Source organism: Triticum dicoccoides, chromosome 2B, assembly GCF_002162155.2.
Source record: "Triticum dicoccoides isolate Atlit2015 ecotype Zavitan chromosome 2B, WEW_v2.0, whole genome shotgun sequence".
NCBI lineage: Eukaryota > Viridiplantae > Streptophyta > Magnoliopsida > Poales > Poaceae > Triticum > Triticum dicoccoides.
The window spans coordinates 761,113,479-761,132,530 of NC_041383.1; the positions used below are offsets into that span (position 1 = coordinate 761,113,479).

The following is a 19,052-nucleotide window of genomic DNA, read 5'->3' on the forward strand; positions in this document are numbered from 1 at the left end:
CAGACATGCGCGTACACGGCATGTAACCATGTAGCGTACCGGGGACGTGGGAGACGGCAGGAACAGCCATGCAGGTGAGGCTGTCGGCAGTCGGCTACAACTACCAGCCTCTCTCCTGTATGTCTGTACGAATGAATGGATAAGCAACATACATAGCGAATCACATTAGTGTCACATGGAACATACGCCACGATGCATGGACTGCAGGCGAGCACAAAATGTCTAAAGAGATCGGTTACCCTATCAAGTGTCACGGCCCACGATGATCATGCATTAATTCGTATATATGGATCATTGTCTGCTCACTGACAACCATATGGATTATCATTGTCTCATGTTCAGATTGGAAGGTAGGTAGGTACTACAAGCGTCACCGTTTGAGAGTATCTAATGAGCAATACAGAAAGAGGTCCTAAAGATAGCCCATGCCAGGCTACGGTCACGGGGGTTTTTCTTTCTGCATTTTGATCACATGCTTCCAAGTAGTAGTATATATTACAGGCCAGGAACAGGAAGCTGGTAAAACATGCATATATTATCTTGTCACGGAGGCTGCAGCTTCGTTACTTGAGAACCATCATTCGTCATTCATCCCTCCGTTTGCAAGTGCAACTTCAGTGACTCACTCACCCTGCTCCAACGCCACATAAAACACTAGACAATTGTAACCCGCGCCGAGAAAAAAAAATGTTGCAGGTGATACCAAACTCCAGTCACAGGTTTTCCGAGGTTTAAATAAGTCTAGTTTTCCTTTTCTTCATCAGAAAACCTGAAGGGCCCAGTGCTCTGGCAATTCACAAGAGAATCAGTCCAGTTTATAAGTAAAACGGATCAAAAACCTCGCAAACAACGGCGAGAGCCCTGCTGCCCACACGAAAAAAGACCAAGACACGACAAACAACACTTCCAGGACCGCCGCCCCGACATTCACCGCTAGTAAAACATGCATAAATCTTCCCATGAAAGCTGACACTAGCCCAGAATAATATCGACCTCGCAGGGAATTATCGGTGTCCAAATATGCTCACACATATCCATTGGTAGGTAGTCGACTCTCAGGCCATCCCAAAACTCTAATCAAGATGATAAATTACTGGGCAACAGTTTAATTGACCCTGAGGGCTGAGGCCAACAGCATGTACAACCCATAATTAGTCAAAACGATTGACAAATTCTTTCTTGCACGAGCTTGTGCCATTTTAATACAGTGAGATAAAAACAATTACAAACCAATGCTTTGGAGTGAAATGCTACAGATCAAGATAAAAATTTAGCTCAAGGTACCTTCATAATCTACAAGATCCAAATCACACCGAATAACAAGTCAGTGGTGCTTGTGCAAATCCATGTGACATTTTGAGCTTACACTGAGGTTACATGGACAATCCTGGCTGAATCACTCATATCTGTGCTTCCATACAAAATTTAGCAGGGAGTAACAAACTCTGACACCAGAGTCAAATACTCAAATTTCACTGGCTCTATGATGGTCACAAACTGCAAATATGTACGAGCACATGCTGATCTATGGATCCATAAGGACCCCTGCTTCGAAATCTAGTTGACAACTTGACAATGCATTGTTTATCATGTCAAGGAAGAAGATCTAGTATGTATTGTTCAACTGTTCGCTAGCCAAAGAATGTCAATCAGTGTTTTTATACAGCAGTTATCCCTTGCCCGCACTGAGGAAAATTCCCAATGGGCAACCACTGGTACCTGGAGCTCGTCGGGACTAGTTTCATCTAACTAGTTTGAGGCAGACTCCTCTTAGTAACACCTTGTACAAGTTACAGCACATTATCACTTACCTCTACAGTTTAAAGATTGTTTAGATTAAGCATAAAATCCTCAAATACCCAAGAAAAAATTCACAACTAAATAATCTGTACACCTTTTGATACCTAGCTGATTTGTCCAAGTTCTAGGCAAGTTCATGGTGTATTACTGGCCAAACCTATATCAGAAATAAATAAGAAACTGATAAAAGTGACCCTGAGATCAGGGTACAACACAGGGTTTTAAGCCTCTGATCATATACATGTAAATTCAGAGGCAAGAGATAATGCATTCAAAGCTCATTGGATATCAGAACTATAATGTGGCAAACAAGAAGATTGCCCTGGATTGAGATTTACTCACAGGGAACACAGAACAATACGTCCCTCTCAAGCTGACTATTATACTACCCGTTCATCAAATCAGATTTGGTTAGCTTGCAGTCTACTGAAATCTGAAAGTGAACTCCAGAAAAGCTTAAGATTATTTTCTATTACAAGTTTAAATGAAGAGACGAAGTTTTTTCCCAGTTTGGTCTCAAAATAAATTGTTCTTAAGGTTATACTCCTAAGGAAACTGCACAAGAACACTAGATAAAGTGCAACCTGCACTAGAGAAGAGATGTTTAAGAAGGTATATATATGACCATTTCATTTTGTATCAAACTGGGTGAAAAGTCGATCTGAAAATAACTGGATGCGTTGTCTGTAATGCAACAATAATACAAGAATAGAATAGTACTGGAATCAAAATTCAAAGGAATAGAAACTTCACTGCAATACCAGAACTGTTGAGTACATTTACCTGTAATTTGTATAAACAGATCATGAAGCTTCCGGACATGGTATGCTGCTATTCTAAGCTTTTATCATGACACGAGATTTCCTGCGCATACTTACATGGACCATGATTTCCTCAGAGAACAACCCAGTGAGAATATGAGAAAGACCACTATAACTGGTTTCATTTCACTTCAATGTAATTTCCATTCAAGACAAGGCTATTTGCCTTGAAAGGCATCAAAGCTTCAGGTGGTCAGAATGATCATATGGTAAAAGTACGGAGCAAAGGGACTCATCTAAACCTGTAGTGCTGATCTTCCTTTCCAGCTCTTAGAATATGCCATTCAGTGTTGAAACGTTCAAGCAGGCTAACAGCCCGACTCAGCACACAGGTCCTTCAACAACTTGGGCAACAGCCCAAGAGGCTTTCGAGCAACACATCAGCAAGCACATTGTGTGCACCCCACTTCCACATGTTTTTCAAGGGAACAGCTGCATGAAAGTTGACAGGAAATGCAACATTGCCCATTCTATTTTCCTTCAGTGCCAAGTGCACAAGCACACATTAGATCTCCATCAACACAAAGCCTCATCATTACACCATTATTTCAGTCACACTCTAATCCAATGACAACCAGTGTGTAGAGGAACATTCTAATATCAGTTTTGCTGTCTGGCTGCCAGAATTCAGATCACGCCACTTAATGCATTATCACTGTCAGACTCCGATCCTGGCATTTTAGTCCCTAGCTCTTTCCTTGGCTTGGGTGAGAGGCCCTTTGCGAGCATCTCCTTGTCATACTTCCTAGCCAAATCCACCATTCCCTTTTCCAGCAATGCATCAATGAGTGTGTTGTATGCAAATGCATCCGGGGTGAGCCCTTGCTCTTCCATTGTCTTCCACACAAAGAACACCGGACGAAGGAAACCCCAGCGCCCAAACCTCTTGATGAGCATGACGTATGTGTCCATCCTTGGCCGGCAGCCCCTCTGGAGCATTTTCTCAAACAGCGCAAGGACCTCCTGCGGGCGGCTCAGGTACTGGAAGAAGCAATGATAAGTGAGCTCATTGGGCTCGCACCCGGCCTTGTGCATCTGCTGCACAAACGCATAGCCTTCCTTGAACCTCCCTTCCTTGCACAGCAGCTTGACGATCGTGTTGAAAGTGGCGGTATTCGGCCTGCAACCGGCCTCAACCATCTGCCTGTACATCCGGACGGCGAAATCGACGCCCTCCGCGAGCCCGACGGCGTGGATCGCGGTGTTGTAGGCGACGATGTCCACCGGAAGGCGCTTCTGCTTCATCTCCTTGAACAGCTTGACGGCCTTCCAGGGCTTCCCTGACTTGGCGAGGGCGTCCATGTAGATGGAGTAGGAGTGGAGGTCCTTGGCGACGCCGCGGGCGTCCATGTCGAGCCAGTGCTGGCGGAGGCGCGCCCAGGCGCGCGCCTTGGCCCAGCCGCGGAGGAGCAGGTTGTGGGTCTTGGTCCCGGGCGGGAAGGGCGGCGGCCCCGCCGCCCTGCCGCCGAGGCAGAGGTGGTGGGCCTCGTCGACGCGGCGGTGGTCGCAGAGCGCGTCGACGAGGAGGTGGAAGGAGGCCTCGTCCCGCAGGCCGACGGAGGCGGCGGTGGACTCGAAGGCCCGCACGGCGTCGTCGACGAGGTTGGCGGCGGCGAGGCGGTTGAGGAGCGCGCGGAGGGCGGGGCGGAGGAAGGCGGGGTCCGAGGGGTCGTGGTGCGCGAGGAGCAGGGCGGTGGCCTGCGGGAACTCGAAGTGCTTGCCGAGGATGTCGACGGCGCGGGAGAGGGTCGACGGGGTCGGCCGCAGGTTGCCGCCGCCGGGGGAGGCGGACCAGTGGAAGAAGTCGAGCGCGCGGCGCCAGTCGTTGGTGTAGAGCGTGAGCGTCTCCTGCACCGCCGCCGCGTCGAGAGGGGCGGGCGGTGCGGCCTCCGGCAGCGTGGAGAAGCGGGCGGCGAGGAGCCGGCGGCGGCGCACCAGGGAGAGCATTCCGCAATCGAGCCGAGAGAGTTAATTGCACAGAAGTACCACAATTCGGGCATCACATGCAGATTGGTATCACGATTGCTAATTTTTGCGTGTCAGTACCAACATTCGTCCAAATTTTTACAAATCAGGCTAAAACGCGTATTTATACGTATTGACAGTGTATCTAACAGTTGGGGCCCGTCTGTCAGGTGCCGACGTGGCATATTTTTTGCAAAAAAATTCCTTGCTTTATACGTAATAACATAAATACCCGGTATTTTTGCGGGAAAAATGTTAACGTGAGAGAATTTTTTTGTTCGGACTTGTTTGAAAGTTTCCAACGAACTGGACAAATAAATAAAGTGAACCGAAAAATCGGACGCGCCAGGTTTCGAACCAGCGACCTGCGGCACGCGGGCGGATCGCGCAAGCCACCAGGCCACAGCGACGCATAAGTTAATTTACAGGCGGGTCCTCCTTTATATTATAGTAGCCACGCTGGGCCGGCGGCCGAGCCCAGCACTGCTGCGTGCCCTGAATCACTTATTTTTTAATCATAATATTAATATTTTTTTTGCGATTACATATTAGTGCACTAAAACAGTGAACCTTTTATTAAAAAATTGTTGTGTTTCTCGAAATGCTAGAATGATTTTACGCAATAAGTTTTTAAAACATGCTGAACATTTTCTCAAATACACATTGTCAAAAAAATTCATCATGTATTAAGAAAATGTTCAACCTATATTACAAAAAAGATCACCGTATATATTAAAAAATGCTCAACCTAAATTACAAAAATATTCATCGTATACATTAAAAAATGTTCAACCTGAAAGTTCAATATATTAAAAAATGCTCACTGTTTGCAAAGTAAAGTTCATCAAGCATTAAAAAATGATCACTATACGCAGAAAAGGTGCTCAGCGTACATTAAGATAATGTTCATGCAAATTCGAAAACATGTTCATCATGTATTTGAAAACATCATGTATTGAAGCCTATCAAAAAAATATTTAGTAAGTATGTTAAAAACAGAAGAAGAACGAACCCAGTGAATAAAAGAAGAAAGAAAGAAAAACCTAAAAATAAGCCAAAACCAGAAAAAAAAAAGCATAATACGATAAATAAATAGAAAAGAAATCCGGGCGAACGAGCCCAGCACGCGCGTCAGTAAAAGGCGAAACGAAAAAACAATTACAGGCCTTAGTTGGCCCAACTACCGGCCAGCGTTCGGCTATTGTATAAATAATGTCCTGCCTGGATAGAAACACGAGTAGCCCTTTGGCCGGGTGGCTAGCGCGCTACGCCCGCGTGCCGCAGGTCGCAGGTTCGAAACCTGGCGTGCGCGATTTTTTGTTTACTTTATTTATTTGTCCAGTTCGTTGAAAACTTTCGAACAAGTCCGAGCAAAAAAAATTCTCTCACGGTTAACATTTTTCCCGCAAAAATAACGGGTATTTATGTGATTACATATAAAGCAAGGGTTTTTTTTACAAAAAATATGCCACGTCGGCACCTGACAGACGGGCCCCAACTGTCAGGATACACTGTCAATACATATAAATACGCGTTTTAGCCTGATTTGCAAAAATTTGGACGAATGTAGGTGCTGACACGCAAAAATTAGCAATCGTGTTTTATGTGATTACATATAAAGCAAGGGGTTTTTTTGCAAAAAATATGCCACGTCGGCACCTGACAGACGGGCCCCAACTGTCAGGATACACTGTCAATACGTATAAATACGCGTTTTAGCCTGATTTGCAAAAATTTGGACGAATGTAGGTGCTGACACGCAAAAATTAGCAATCGTGTTTTATGTGATTACATATAAAGCAAGGGGTTTTTTTGCAAAAAATATGCCACGTCGGCACCTGACAGACGGGCCCCAACTGTCAGGATACACTGTCAATACGTATAAATACGCGTTTTAGCCTGATTTGCAAAAATTTGGACGAATGTAGGTGCTGACACGCAAAAATTAGCAATCGTGGTACCAATCTGCATGTGATGCCCGAATTGTGGTACTTCTGTGCAATTAACTCGAGCCGAGACGAGTGTGGTGCGACCGTGCGACCGATGACGCCTTAATCCTGAAACCTCTTTCCCCCCTGACCTGACCTGAAACTTATTCTCCAAATCTCAGCCGATCTGAGTCAAACTGATTAAATTCAAACCACATTTCCAAAATTTCAACAAATATCAAACCATTTCATCATTGCGGTAATATTTTTATGTAGTCGCAGTCTCCGCAGATTCTCAGCACTGTCATTTTGAGGCTCAGTGATGTGCAACTTTAATTATGTGGCAGAGGCATCAAAAGTTTCAGGCAACCGGCAAGTAGCAAAACTGGAACATTATACATTTGCATCTTCTATACTCCTTGGAGCAGTAAAACTTTTACAATCATCATCACAATGTTGTGTGCGGCTGTCTTCTGAATTTTGTACACAATCTACACGCCTGAAGTATCAGCTTAATTAATTAGCACAGGTAATTCCCAGTGTGGTCTGTTTTTGTTAGTCCGCGTCGTCGGCGTCGACGCCAAAATCTGGCTCGGAGGGCTTCGGCACTCTCACAATGGGGAGAGCAGCAGCCTTGCTCCGAAGCCGGTGGACTCCCCGGAGCGCGTTGGCCGCGAACCGGGAGGCGTAGATGGTCGCTCCCAGGCTCGGGCCACTGCTGCTGCTCTGCCGGTTCGCGGCCTCCTCTTCCCTCCGGCGCTGCTCGGCCATTTTCCGCTTGTAGTAGCGGCGCCAGGCCGCCTGGATGAAGCAGGCTCCCCAGGTCCTCCATTGCTGGGAGTAGAACCGGAATGTGTGCTGAACCTGCCTGCTGTGCAGCCTCCTGAACTGACTGGCCACAAATTTCAGCTCGTCGGCACGCAGGGAGAATGCCTCAACCTCGCTAAGCGCCTTCACTGTCCTGGACGAAACCGGGAAGTTAGCACCAGACTTGGGATCCAATGCCCAAGTGAGCAGCTCGTCGCCACAGAAAGAACCCTCCTTTAGCTGGACCTTGTTGAAGAATCCACTTCGGCCTCCATCGGTAGTCACACTCTCCAAGGAACCATGTAGAATAAATTGCATCTCATCCACTGGATCACCTTCCCTCAAAATGTATTCATGTTCAGTGTAGAGTGCAGGTCTTAATCGCTCGCATATTGCATCTAGTAGTCTTTCATCCATATTCTCAAACAAAGGTACCTATTCAGCAGCAAAACAGGAGGAAATCAGTGTAGTTCGCTACAAGAATTTCAAAGATACCTGACCAAATATATATCCTACCCTTTTCACTAAACCCAAACAGAGATGGCGTTTGATGTCCCTCCTAAGGTCTTTTGGAAGGGTTTGAACCAAATTTTCTTCATCTACTCCTCTGGTCTCCAACCACCTATACCGTTCATACCGCCTTACTCGTTCTCTGATATCCGGCGGCAGTGATCGGTGATGCATCCACTGCTCAGCGTCACGCTTCTTAACTCTCATCTCTTCAAGGCGTATAGCAACTGACTGAAGGTAGGTCTGAAAAGATAATGCTACAACTTAGAATCCGGCAAAACAGGGTGAAAAGATAGTTTGCGATGCATTATCATTCTACCTGCATGTTACCGATGAGGAGCGCAAAGAGAATCAGTCCGAGGATGCATATTGCAATGGAGAATAACACCTCCCAGGGATATGTACTTGTTACAAACCCTTGGCCAAGGGTACTGTCAAATAGAAAGGAAGCTAAACATATCAAGCACAATGAACCACAAATATAAGATATGGAAAAGTAATGTACTCTCTAGTCACAGAAAATAGTCATTGTGAAGACAAACGATTACCACATTGGCTGCTATTTTTTATCATAATATTTTTGAAGGTCACAAAAAATAATCTATCATGTCATGGAAGTAAACTCACAAAAGATCTAGTAAAACGAATTTCATGCTGCCAATATAAAAATTCTATACACTGAAGGTCCATTAGTCCTCAAGAATGTTTGACCAATACAGTCTCTAGGACACTATATCTGAAATCGGAAGTACCCAAACAATGATACAACAACAACAACAACAACAAAGCCTTTAGTCCCAAACAAGTTGGGGTAGGCTAGAGGTGAAACCCATCAGATCTCGCAACCAACTCATGGCTCTGGCACATGGATAGCATGCTTCCACGCACCCCTGTCCATAGCTAGCTCTTTGGTGATACTCCAATCCTTCAGGTCTCTCTTAACGGACTCCTCCCATGTCAAAATCAGGATCAGGGTTCACAAAATAGCTTTTGCTAGATTTCATGACCTAAGCCAGGAAAATGTGAACAGGCTGGTTTTTGCCTCTTTCCTGGTATGCCATTTTTGCTGCAAGGAACTTAAGATCTTGTGTTCTCTTCATCTTGGATGACTAGTACTCCCTCCATTCCTAAATATAAGTCTTTTTAGAGATTCCAATACGGACTACATACGGAGCAAAATGAATGAATTTACACTATAAAATATGTCTATATACATCCATATGTACTCCGTATTGAAATATCTAAAAGGGCTTATATTTAGAAACGGAAAGAGTAGTATATGCATTCTGTTAAAGGCAGCATATGAAATACAACCACCCTATTTTCAAGTGTATTGAGCTAGCACAACAGGAAACCCAGAACCGGCAGCGGCTAGCTCCCTTTGGTTCTCTATAAACCCCAATAATCAAAAAGTGTACTGCTGGAAAGAAGGCCAGCTTAAGGGGCTGTTTGGTTCTACGCCTTGCATTGCCACACTTTGCCATACATTTTTTGCCAAGCTTGCCTAAGGTTAGTTCAGCAAGATGAGAGCCACAAGTTGGCAATCCTAAGGGAATCATGCCACACTTTTTGTGTGCATGTAATGTGGGGCCCTAGTGTGGCTTGCCTAAGGTGTGACTTGAACCAAACACCCACCTAAGTTGGTCAAACTTGCCTAACCTTAGGTGTGGCAACCTTTGGCAAACTTAGGGGCTGTTTGGTTTCCAGCCACATATTGCCATACTTTGCCACACCTCACCTTAGGCAAGTTTGACCAAGTTAGGTGGGTGTTTGGTTTTAGCCACACCTAAGGCAAGAATTTTTTTATGAGCAGTGAACCCCACATGTCATAGACACAAAAAATGTGGCAAGATTCCCTTAGGCAAGCCAAAGTGTGGCTAACAATTTGAGCAACTCAAGTTAGTCAAGTATGGCAAAAATAATGTGGCAACAGAAGGCAAACATATAGGGGCTGTTTGGTTCTAGGCCTAGCATTGCCACACTTTGCCACACATTTTTGCCAAGCTTGCCTAAGGTTAGTTCATCAAAATGAGAGCCACAAGTTGGCAAGCCTAAGGGAATCTTGCCACATTTTTTATGTGTATGCCATGTGGGGCCCAAGTGTGGCTTGCCTAAGATGTGGCTTGAACCAAACACTCATCTAAGTTGGTCAAACTTGCCTAACTTTAGGTGTGGCAATCTTTGGCAAAGTTAGTCACAAACCAAACAGGCTCAGTTACAATCCAAACAGCCCCTAGTCTCAAACCAAACAAACCGTAAATAGCTAGAAAGTTGGGTGCAACTTTTTGACGCCACGGCAATCATATTTGAATTGGTAAGTTATGTTATAATATTGCTATTTCCAAACAAAATCTAATCTAACACCAGTAAATCCAGGTTATACTAACAGGATAACACATCATATACAATATCTTATATTCTCACTAGCAATTTGGCACACGTTGGCTTTTCAGACCATTAGTATAACCAATATTAACAGGCATGATCTTTCAAATCATACAAAAATAATCTCTACAAGTTATATGTATGCCACAGCATACAAAGTTAGGAAAGTAGGTAGTTCCTTTACGGGTCTCTAAGATCCACTCCATTTGTTGCTTCCAAGCTCCAGTAGTCCAGTTTGTCTGGAGTGGTCATCATGCAGATCCAAGTATCTAACGAAATTTATTTTCCGAGACAGGGAGTGAAATGGACTTTACACACTCCTGCCATGAGAGAAATTCCGATTCGGTAAAAAATGACTCATTTTGTGGGAACTGTTTAAATCAGAGTTTTTCAAATATATTTTCTTGTGCACAATGAAAGACTTCCTATAGAATAACGAACAGATGTACGGAGTATTTTTTTTCTATTACCTTAAATTTTGTAATCCCCACCAGAAGCAATAACAACTTTTAGAGACAAAATTTCCTGGACCAAGTATTCCAGACACCAATGCTTGCTGATAGATACCAAAATTGAAAGACTCATCAGTGCCATTGCACCGATTAAATATTGGGGTACTCGTACTCCAATTTTTGTACTTGTCACTGCTAGCATGATTCTCACTACAATACAAGTAGGCGGGTTCACAACCATCTGTGGCATGACAGTTGACAAGCCAGCAACTATCTTCGCGCTCTATGGATAAGAAGTACCACAGAGTACCAACATTCTGCAACAAACAGCGTATAGAAAAATTACAGGGTAAGTCAAGGAAAACATGATCACCTACGACAAACTATGTTCAGAGAATTATGCTTAACATGACATAAGACAATAACTATATGTGAGGAGAAAAGGATACCATCAAAAGTTAACTAACAAAAATCATCTAACCACAACTGTAGTCAATTAGTTGACATATTAGCAATGCCTACAATGTAGAGTATTATGCACAATCTCCAGGTGCTACGAAATCTTTAAACTATCATATCTGACAGGATAACTGAAGAGTTCAGATAGCAAAGATGGTAAGTTTTGAAAAGCTACCAGGTATGCAAGGAACCTCAGTGTATCAACAATGTTTCTACTCGAGGCACTTATCATAGTGTAAAAATGCACAGATAATTGTGATAATGCTCTCTAGATGAAGATGCACATGGCATGGATAAACAATACATAGCACAGCAATCACTTACATGGCCAGCAAGCATAAACCAGAGAAGATAGTAACCAGCACCAGCCCATGCAGTCTCAATAAAAACACCAGCTGTCCTTTTCAAATCTTTCGTCACAGGGAATATCCTTAGCAATCTTGGAATGTATTGGCACAGGACAACCCAAACCAGTGCATCTTTTGTAGCCAGCACATCTGGACCATCAGAACTGTGGAGATATCTCCAAACAACAATCTGTCGATAACCAACGAGATCATTCAAGGAAAATATGAAAAATGTCTTGAAGTATGCAGTAATCATAGTTCAGGATAGTCAAATATGAATATCAAATTAATGGGACAAATTTAATGCAGCAAAACTGTGCATAGAGCCAGACTATTGAAATGATAAATAAAAATATCTAACGCTAAAGTGTAAAAGCACTTAAAAGGTTTATCGTTTTCACGTAAAAGAAAAGGCATATTGTTTCAGATAAAGACCAAGTGACAGTAAAATAGCCTTCATACTATTGAAGAGCATGAATGCAAAGAAGTACCTGTGGAAGTGGTAACAGTGCAAAGAAGTCCATTACAAAGTAACTCTTAATGTAACGCATCGCAATTAGCGTTGGATCAATCACAAGCTCGCCACTTCCAAACACTCGAGAAGATGGAGCAACATAAGCAGTGCGGAATTGAAGAAACACACGGATAAGATAGACAGAGTCAATAATAGTCCGCACTACTGTTGATGTCACTGCCAATTTCTTATCTATACCGATGCAATTTGAGTTGTCGATGACGGGTAGGAAGAAGAAGAGTGGATCAACTGCAACAGCGAAAATACATGACAGGAAGAAAAATCTATTCATTCGCAGCAGGAACTTTTGCTGGGGATCAAATATATTCTTCTTAAAAGATTTAAGATCTTCCGCAAAAGCTGTCTTAGGAGCACCAGATGGATTGGGGTGCCTAAGTGATTTGAGTCTTCCAGAACTCTTTCTCAGCCCTGACATGAATGATCTTAGTGGATTAAACGAATCATAACCAAACCCACGCATGCTGAACCTCAGGCTGCTCCTCCCACCAATTTCAGATTGTACAGATGATCTAGGGCTAAACTCATCCAGCCTGCATAGAGTATTGATATATAATTAAAACAAATTCAAAACAGCCCACGATTAAACAAAAGTAACATAAATATGTGTGCACAGTGACAAGTTAAATCATATAACGCGTCTGATAGAGTGCTATGATTGAGATTTCTCCCTTATATTTTCTACATCATCACTCCAGCATGAAGGAAAATGTAAAAACAAATACTGGCTGCTTCTCTGTTTATACAGCAAAATGGTTAAAACCCAGTTTATTTGTTCAACATGACGGAAAAATGTAAAACAAATGACTGGCTTTGTCGGTTTCTTCCAAAAATTAACATGACATAACTCTTACAGGTAATACCGGAAGGTCAAACAAAGAGCCAAAGACCTATTGAAGCTAAGAAAGACAGTGAGAAAGATGGCAGGTGTCGGACGAGCGGGTACCATGGGAAGGACTCATGAATATTTTGTTGTGAACATGGATTATACGGCAAAAGTGCATGTTTCGGCAATAGGATTACCACTATATACAGGAGAGAACCAAGGCTACAGGAAGGTGTCCAGAGAGAAATTGGTACTACTACAAATGTTCAGGCTTAAGAACTGACAGTCATGACATGTGAAAGAGGAAAAAGGAAAACATTGTCACTTTAAAGTAAATGGCCTTTAATACTAGTTATGAAAGCGCATAACAGGAGTGCCCTTTTAAGTAAGCAAAAATGACCAACCTCTTAAAGTCCTCTCTGTGTCTGTCCATGTATTGAGCTTTCTAACCACAATCAAACATACGGCTATGTCAAAGGAAGAGCAGAGCTGGCGAGAGACCCTCCACAGGTCCAATAACTGCCATCAATCAATCGACCCTTTCGCTGATGCTGTCAAAAGCCGTCCACAGTCCGTCCTTGCACAAAATGCTCCGATCTGTTTGATCAATCGCACTGAATGAATAACAAAAAGCAAGCGTCAAGTACAAAATGGAAGTTGCAAGGTAAGCCTCATCATACATACATATAGATGTAGCACAAATGTGGTAGTGATACACGCAGAAATGGAACGAGGGCACTCGAATTAGGAAGCCTGATACATTTAAGGAACTGGTAGTGGGGGTAGAATCCTAATACAGACATACAGTAAAGCGGAGCAGGCTACTATTATTAGGAAGCAAAAAGGCTTAGCGCTGAAACTCTGCGGCCTCCGCCCGAATTAGGCGCCGCGCCAGCGGAGACCACTCCTCCATTTTCCCGATAGGGTAGTATGCTGGCAGAGGAACGGAAGCAGTAGCCCCGCGCTGTCTAACTGAATCCGTCCACTGGCCTTCGTCCCTCCCGTGCTGGCTGATCCAGATCTACGCCTCCGGCTACAGAGCACGCCCCACACGGCTCCCGGAACGTGGCCGCTCGCGGCGATCGAATCGAGGGAACGGCCATAGCAGCGACAAATTCTGCGCGGCGCAGCAACAGCCGAGAAAAAACTGCGAGGAATCGAGGGAGGAGGGGGCGGTTGCGGCTCACCTGCGGGCCGCGCGGGGGGAGGCGAGGGCGAGGGGGCGGGGAGCCGGCCGGCGGCGAGGTCTGGAGGCGGAGCGGAGGGGAGTTGGGGGGAGGGGAAGCGGAAGGCCGGAAGCACGGGTTCGGGGAAGGCGAGGAGGGAGGGAGGGTGGTAGGCAAGACGAGGCGAAGCGGTCAACGAGGCTTCGCTTCGCTGCGCTGCGGCTTGGGTTGCTGCTGCTGGGTCCGGGTGGGGACCGGGGAGGGGAGGGAACGGACGGGGCGGAGGGACAAGGGGAGCAGGCGCGCACGCGGACTGGCCGCGGTTGGCGGTTGGCCCGAGAGCGAGTGAGTGGGGCGACGGGTTGGCGGAGAGCGAGCGAGCCAGCGAGCGATGGGCCGATAACCGTGATGCCGAAGATGGCCGGCGCGTGCTGTGCGCCTGTGCCCAACAAACATCCTACTGCGCACATGATAGAACGTCCGTGAATTCAAAAAATGTTCACTAACTCAAAATACATGTTCGCCTCTAAATTTTTTTTGTGAATTTTTAAATGTATTGGTTTTCATAAAATGTTTGCGTATTTTTCAAAAATAAATCGTGAACTTAGAAATATTTGCGTGTTTGAAAAAAGTACACGAGTTCAAGACATGTTCCAATATTAAAAAAATATTTTTCACAAATTTTAGAAAATCATGAATTTGAGAAAATGCTTGTGAATTCAAAAACTATTTACAGATTTAGGAATATGTTCCTGAATTTAAAAATGGGAAAAGGAAAGCGAAAATGGCCAACCCATGTAGGAGCATAGTGGTGGTCAGGGGAGTGGCATTGTCGCATACCGATAATTCCTATTTGACGTATTTTGCACGAAATTGCCGAGGACTCGCACAGCCTAATGACCGAGCGTCCAAGAGATGCGCCGGCCATTTAGCATCCACGTGCTCTACAGAATCCTGGTTCTATGAACTCCTTAGTAGGTTCTTGTCTGTTTTTATCAGTTTGGGAACTTTCAGTCTAGTTTTATGTTGTTTCCTTTTCTGGATGTTTAATATTTTTTCCTTTTTTAAAAATGTTTGGGAATTTCTAAAATGCTGAAAGATTTTTAAATTATTTATTTATTTGAAATCCCATTTCAAAATAATGTTTAGGATTTATTTTAAAAATATGTCTGAAACAATGTTTGGAAATTCAAAAGACATTCATGTTTTTCTTAAATCCTGTTTTTCAAAAAGATGTTTGGATTTTAGAAAAAACTTGTTATGAAAAATTACCCATTACTGATAAATTTCATGATTTAAAAAAACATAAAAAAATTGTTCACAATTTTTATAAAATGTTCACTTTTCAAATAATGTAATTCTTTGAAGAAAAAAAACTAGTGTTTTTTTGGAAACCAACCGTTGATTCTTTTTACCGCAGTGGTCGCCTGTTATGATTCTGCATCACTCGGTCGACCTAGTCGGGGAGCACGACAAGTTGAAGCACATAACATTCTATGGGAACCTCCCCCCTCCAGTGCAATGGGAGAATAGGGAATCGTTGTGTGACGCCATGCAAACGCATACGCCTTTGAGTTTAGCGACACTAGTTGGGTTGGCCCATTTTCCATTTGTTAGAGTTTCACTATTTCAATCTTTCATGTACGTTCTTGAATTTAAAAATATGTTTGAGAATTTTTGAAAATGTCCACAAATAGAAAAAATATTCATGAAGAAGAAGGAACCAGAGGAGGAAGTGGGAGGAGAAACGAGAAGGGGTAGCGGCCAAGATGATCAAGAGGTTCGAGGACACCATGGCGAAGAAGGAGAGACATGCGTCAAGCCAATAATATGAAGGAGGAAGAGAAGACAAGGCTTCGCTTCGCTTCACTGCGGCTTGGCTTGGGTGGGTTGCTGCTCGTTTCGTCTCGTCTGGTCCGGCTGCTGCTGGGTCCGAGTGGGGTGGGGAGAGGAGGAAACGAACGGGGCGGAGGGACAAGGGGAGCAGGCGCACACGCGGATTGGCCGCGGCGGCCGGGTTGGCGGTTGGCCCGAGAGCGAGTGAGTGGGGCGACGGGTTGGCGGAGAGCGAGCGAGCGATGGGCCGATAACCGTGGTACCGACGATGGCCGGCGCGTGCCGTGCGCCTGTGCCCACCAAACATCCTATTGCAGACATGATAGAATGTCTGTGAATTCAAAAAAGGTACGCTAATTCAAAAAAAATTTGCCTCTATTTTTTTGTGAATTTTAAAATGTATTAGATTTCATAAAATGTTGCGAATTCAAAAATAAACCATGAACTTAGAAATATTTGCGTATTTGAAAAATGTTCACGAGTTCAACACATGTTCTAATATTAAAAAAAAACAATATTTTCACAAATTTTAGAAAACCATGAATTTGAAAAAATGCTAGTGGATTCAAAAACTATTTACAGATTTAGAAATATGTACCTGAATTTACAAAATGGGAAAAGGAAAGCAAAAATGGCCAGCCCATGTAGGAGCATAGTGATTAGGGGAGTGGCATTGTCGCATACCGATAATTCCTATTTGACGCATTTTGCATGAAATTGTCGAGGACTCGCACAGCCTAATGACCGAGCGTCCAAGAGATGCGCTGGCCATTTAACATCTACGGGCTCTACAGAATCCCGGTTCTAGGAACTCTTCAGTAGGTTCTTGTCCGTTTTTATCAGTTTGGGTACTTTCAGTCTAGTTTTATGTTGTTTTCTTTTCTGGATATTTAATATTTTTCCTTTTTTAAAATGTTTAGATATTTCTAAAATGCTGAAATATTTTTAAAATATTTATTTATTTGAAATCCCATTTAAAAATAATGTTTAGGATTTATTTTAAAAACATGTTTGAAACAATGTTTGGAATTTCAAAAGACATTCATGTTTTTCTTAAACCCTTTTTAAAAAAAAAATGGATTTTAGAAGAAACTTGTTGTGAAAAATTACCCATTACTGATAAATTTCATGATTTTTTTATAAAAATCATTAAAAAGTTGTTCATAATTTTTATAAAATGTTCAATTTTCAAATAATGTATTTTTTTAAAAAAACTAGTGTTTTTTTGGAAACCGAGCCTTGATTTTTTTTTTTTGCTGCAGTGCTCGCTTGTTATGATTCTGCATCACTCAGTCGTCCTAGTCGGGAAGCACGACAAGTTGAAGCACATAGCATTCTATGGGAACCTCCCCCTGGGCAATGGGATATTAGGGAATCATTGTGCGACGCCATGCAAACGTGTACACCTTTGAGTTTAGCGACACTAGTTAGGCTGGCACATTTTCCATTTGTTAGAGTTTCACTATTTCAATCTTTCATGTACATTCTTGAATTTAAAAATATGTTTGAGAATTTTTGAAAATGTCCACAAATAGAAAAAATATTTGTGAAGAAGAAGGAACTGGGAGGAAGTGGGAGGAGAAGGAGGAGAAACGAGAAGGGGTAGCGGCCAAGATGATCAAGAGGTTCGAGGACACCATGGCGAAGGAGAGGCATGCGTCAAGCCAATAATATGAAGGAGGAAAAGAAGACCAAGAGGTTTGAAAACTTCATCGTGGTTCAAGAGAATATGATCAAGCTTCAAGAGAAGATGGTTGAGCTCGCGGCCGCTTCGGAGGAGATCAATATGTTGACCATGAAGATGTTGGACTTGGTTCCCGATGCGACGAAGATCATGCAAGCCTACCATGCTAAGATATTGAAGCGCTTGGTGTCCAATTTGGAGGAGCTGGTTGGTGAGGAGGACATGGCTGCACAGCGAAGAACTTGGCGTGGACAGCTGGTCTAGGCGGCAAAAATGTAAGTTGTGTTTTTTTTGCATGAATAACATGACTGGCAACTTTTGGGATTGTCGCATATAAAAACCTTATGAACACCCGACTTTTTTTGTTTGTGGTTGCATATGTTTGCACTATAATTACATATGCTTAAATTGCTATTGATCTACATATGCATGTCAAATGGACGTGGTTGGATCCTAGGCAGACATTTGATGTATACGGTTAGATCTCAGCCCCCTATCTGCTATCTGTGGACATGTCCGAACATGTCCATAGACGTATTACACGTTTCAAGAAATTGAAATGGGGGAGGCGGCAAACACCAAGGATTGGTCACGGTCCTCACCATCCGTGCCATGCGACTTCAACTTCCAATGAGTAATAATTCAACGAAAGATCCACCCAAGGTTGTCGCCCTGGATTTTAGAGCCTCTCACACCAGCGTGAGGCAACAGATCCTCATCGTCACCTTCACCGGAAGACGCGCAAAGGCCAACGGCCTCATCGGGTGGCGGCGAGGAGCGAGGAGTGGCGGCAGCGACTAGGGTTTGGGGCCGCTCCCGTGTCGCCCAAGAGGGACGACGCGAGGGGGGGTTAACGAGTATTGGAACCAGTGGGAGGCGTGTCCATGGTATTTCCCCGGTTTGTTTGTTGGTAAGGAGTCGAAATTGTGGGAAGGCCAGGAGAGGGTAGCAGAAAAAAGAACCAAAGGGAATGAGGAGAACAAAACCACCGTTGACATGAACGCGGGGCTGTCGGAACAGCCCTGCGAGAACCAATGAAACTTGTGGCATGGAACTGTCGTGGGCTTGGGAACCCGGCGGCGGTTCGAAGTCTCCTGGAACTCCAGGGGGTAGAAGAGCCCGACATTCTCTTTTTATCTGAAACAAAACTGATAGAAAGGGAATTGGACAGTTTGAGGTGGCGGCTAGGTATGCCAAATATGGTGGTTAAGGATGCGGTTGGGCGGAGTGGGGGTCTCGCGCTGTTCTGGAAGAGGGGAGTGGATGTACAACTGAAGTGAAAAGACAAGTATTACATTGATACAAAAGTAAAGGAGGAGGATGGTACGAGGTGGAGATTGACTGGTCTGTATGGTGAGTCGAGATGGGGGGAGAAAGAGAATACCTGGCAGGCACTAAGAACTTTGAGTGCTCAATCTGATCTACCATGGATCTGCCTTGGGGATTTCAGTGAGACCCTTTTCGCTAATGAGAAGGAAGGAGGGCCGACTCGAACCCAAGGGTGTATGGATGCATTTCAGAATGTTTTGGAGGT

At 43.9% G+C, this 19,052-nt stretch overlaps 2 protein-coding genes across 2 annotated transcripts; both read right to left on the reverse strand.

The window, feature by feature from the left end:
• Nucleotides 1-336: 336 nt before the first annotated feature.
• Nucleotides 337-4,580, reverse strand: LOC119366111 (pentatricopeptide repeat-containing protein At1g80550, mitochondrial-like). The gene is made up of 2 exons (XM_037631794.1): nt 2,584-4,580; nt 337-786 (listed from the first exon to the last, which is right to left on the reverse strand). Exon 1 carries the CDS (start codon nt 4,566-4,568, stop codon nt 3,249-3,251), a length of 1,320 nt encoding a protein of 439 aa, XP_037487691.1. The 5' UTR covers nt 4,569-4,580; the 3' UTR covers nt 337-786; nt 2,584-3,248.
• Nucleotides 4,581-6,839: 2,259 nt separating this feature from the next.
• On the reverse strand, nt 6,840-14,055 carry LOC119366112 (putative cyclic nucleotide-gated ion channel 8). Its single transcript, XM_037631795.1, has 8 exons — nt 14,020-14,055; nt 13,237-13,446; nt 11,966-12,539; nt 11,452-11,664; nt 10,687-10,985; nt 8,151-8,262; nt 7,838-8,074; nt 6,840-7,756 (listed from the first exon to the last, which is right to left on the reverse strand). The coding sequence occupies exons 2-8, from the start codon at nt 13,263-13,265 to the stop codon at nt 7,070-7,072; spliced, it is 2,151 nt and encodes a 716-aa protein (XP_037487692.1). The 5' UTR covers nt 13,266-13,446; nt 14,020-14,055; the 3' UTR covers nt 6,840-7,069.
• Between the last annotated feature and the right edge of the window lie 4,997 nt (nt 14,056-19,052).

Bases quoted from the DNA above. Each gene is read 5' to 3' on its own strand.
- LOC119366111 (XM_037631794.1), bottom strand. From the start codon at position 4,568: ATGCTCTCCCTGGTGCGCCGCCGCCGGCTCCTCGCCGCCCGCTTCTCC.
- LOC119366112 (XM_037631795.1), bottom strand. From the start codon at position 13,265: ATGGACAGACACAGAGAGGACTTTAAGAG. The intron at 10,986-11,451 runs GTAAGTGATTGC...TGTTTGTTGCAG, and splicing joins GGTTTATGCTTGCTGGCCAT to AATGTTGGTACTCTGTGGTA. The intron at 7,757-7,837 runs GTAGGATATATA...GCTGCTGAATAG, and splicing joins GTTTGGGTTTAGTGAAAAGG to GTACCTTTGTTTGAGAATAT.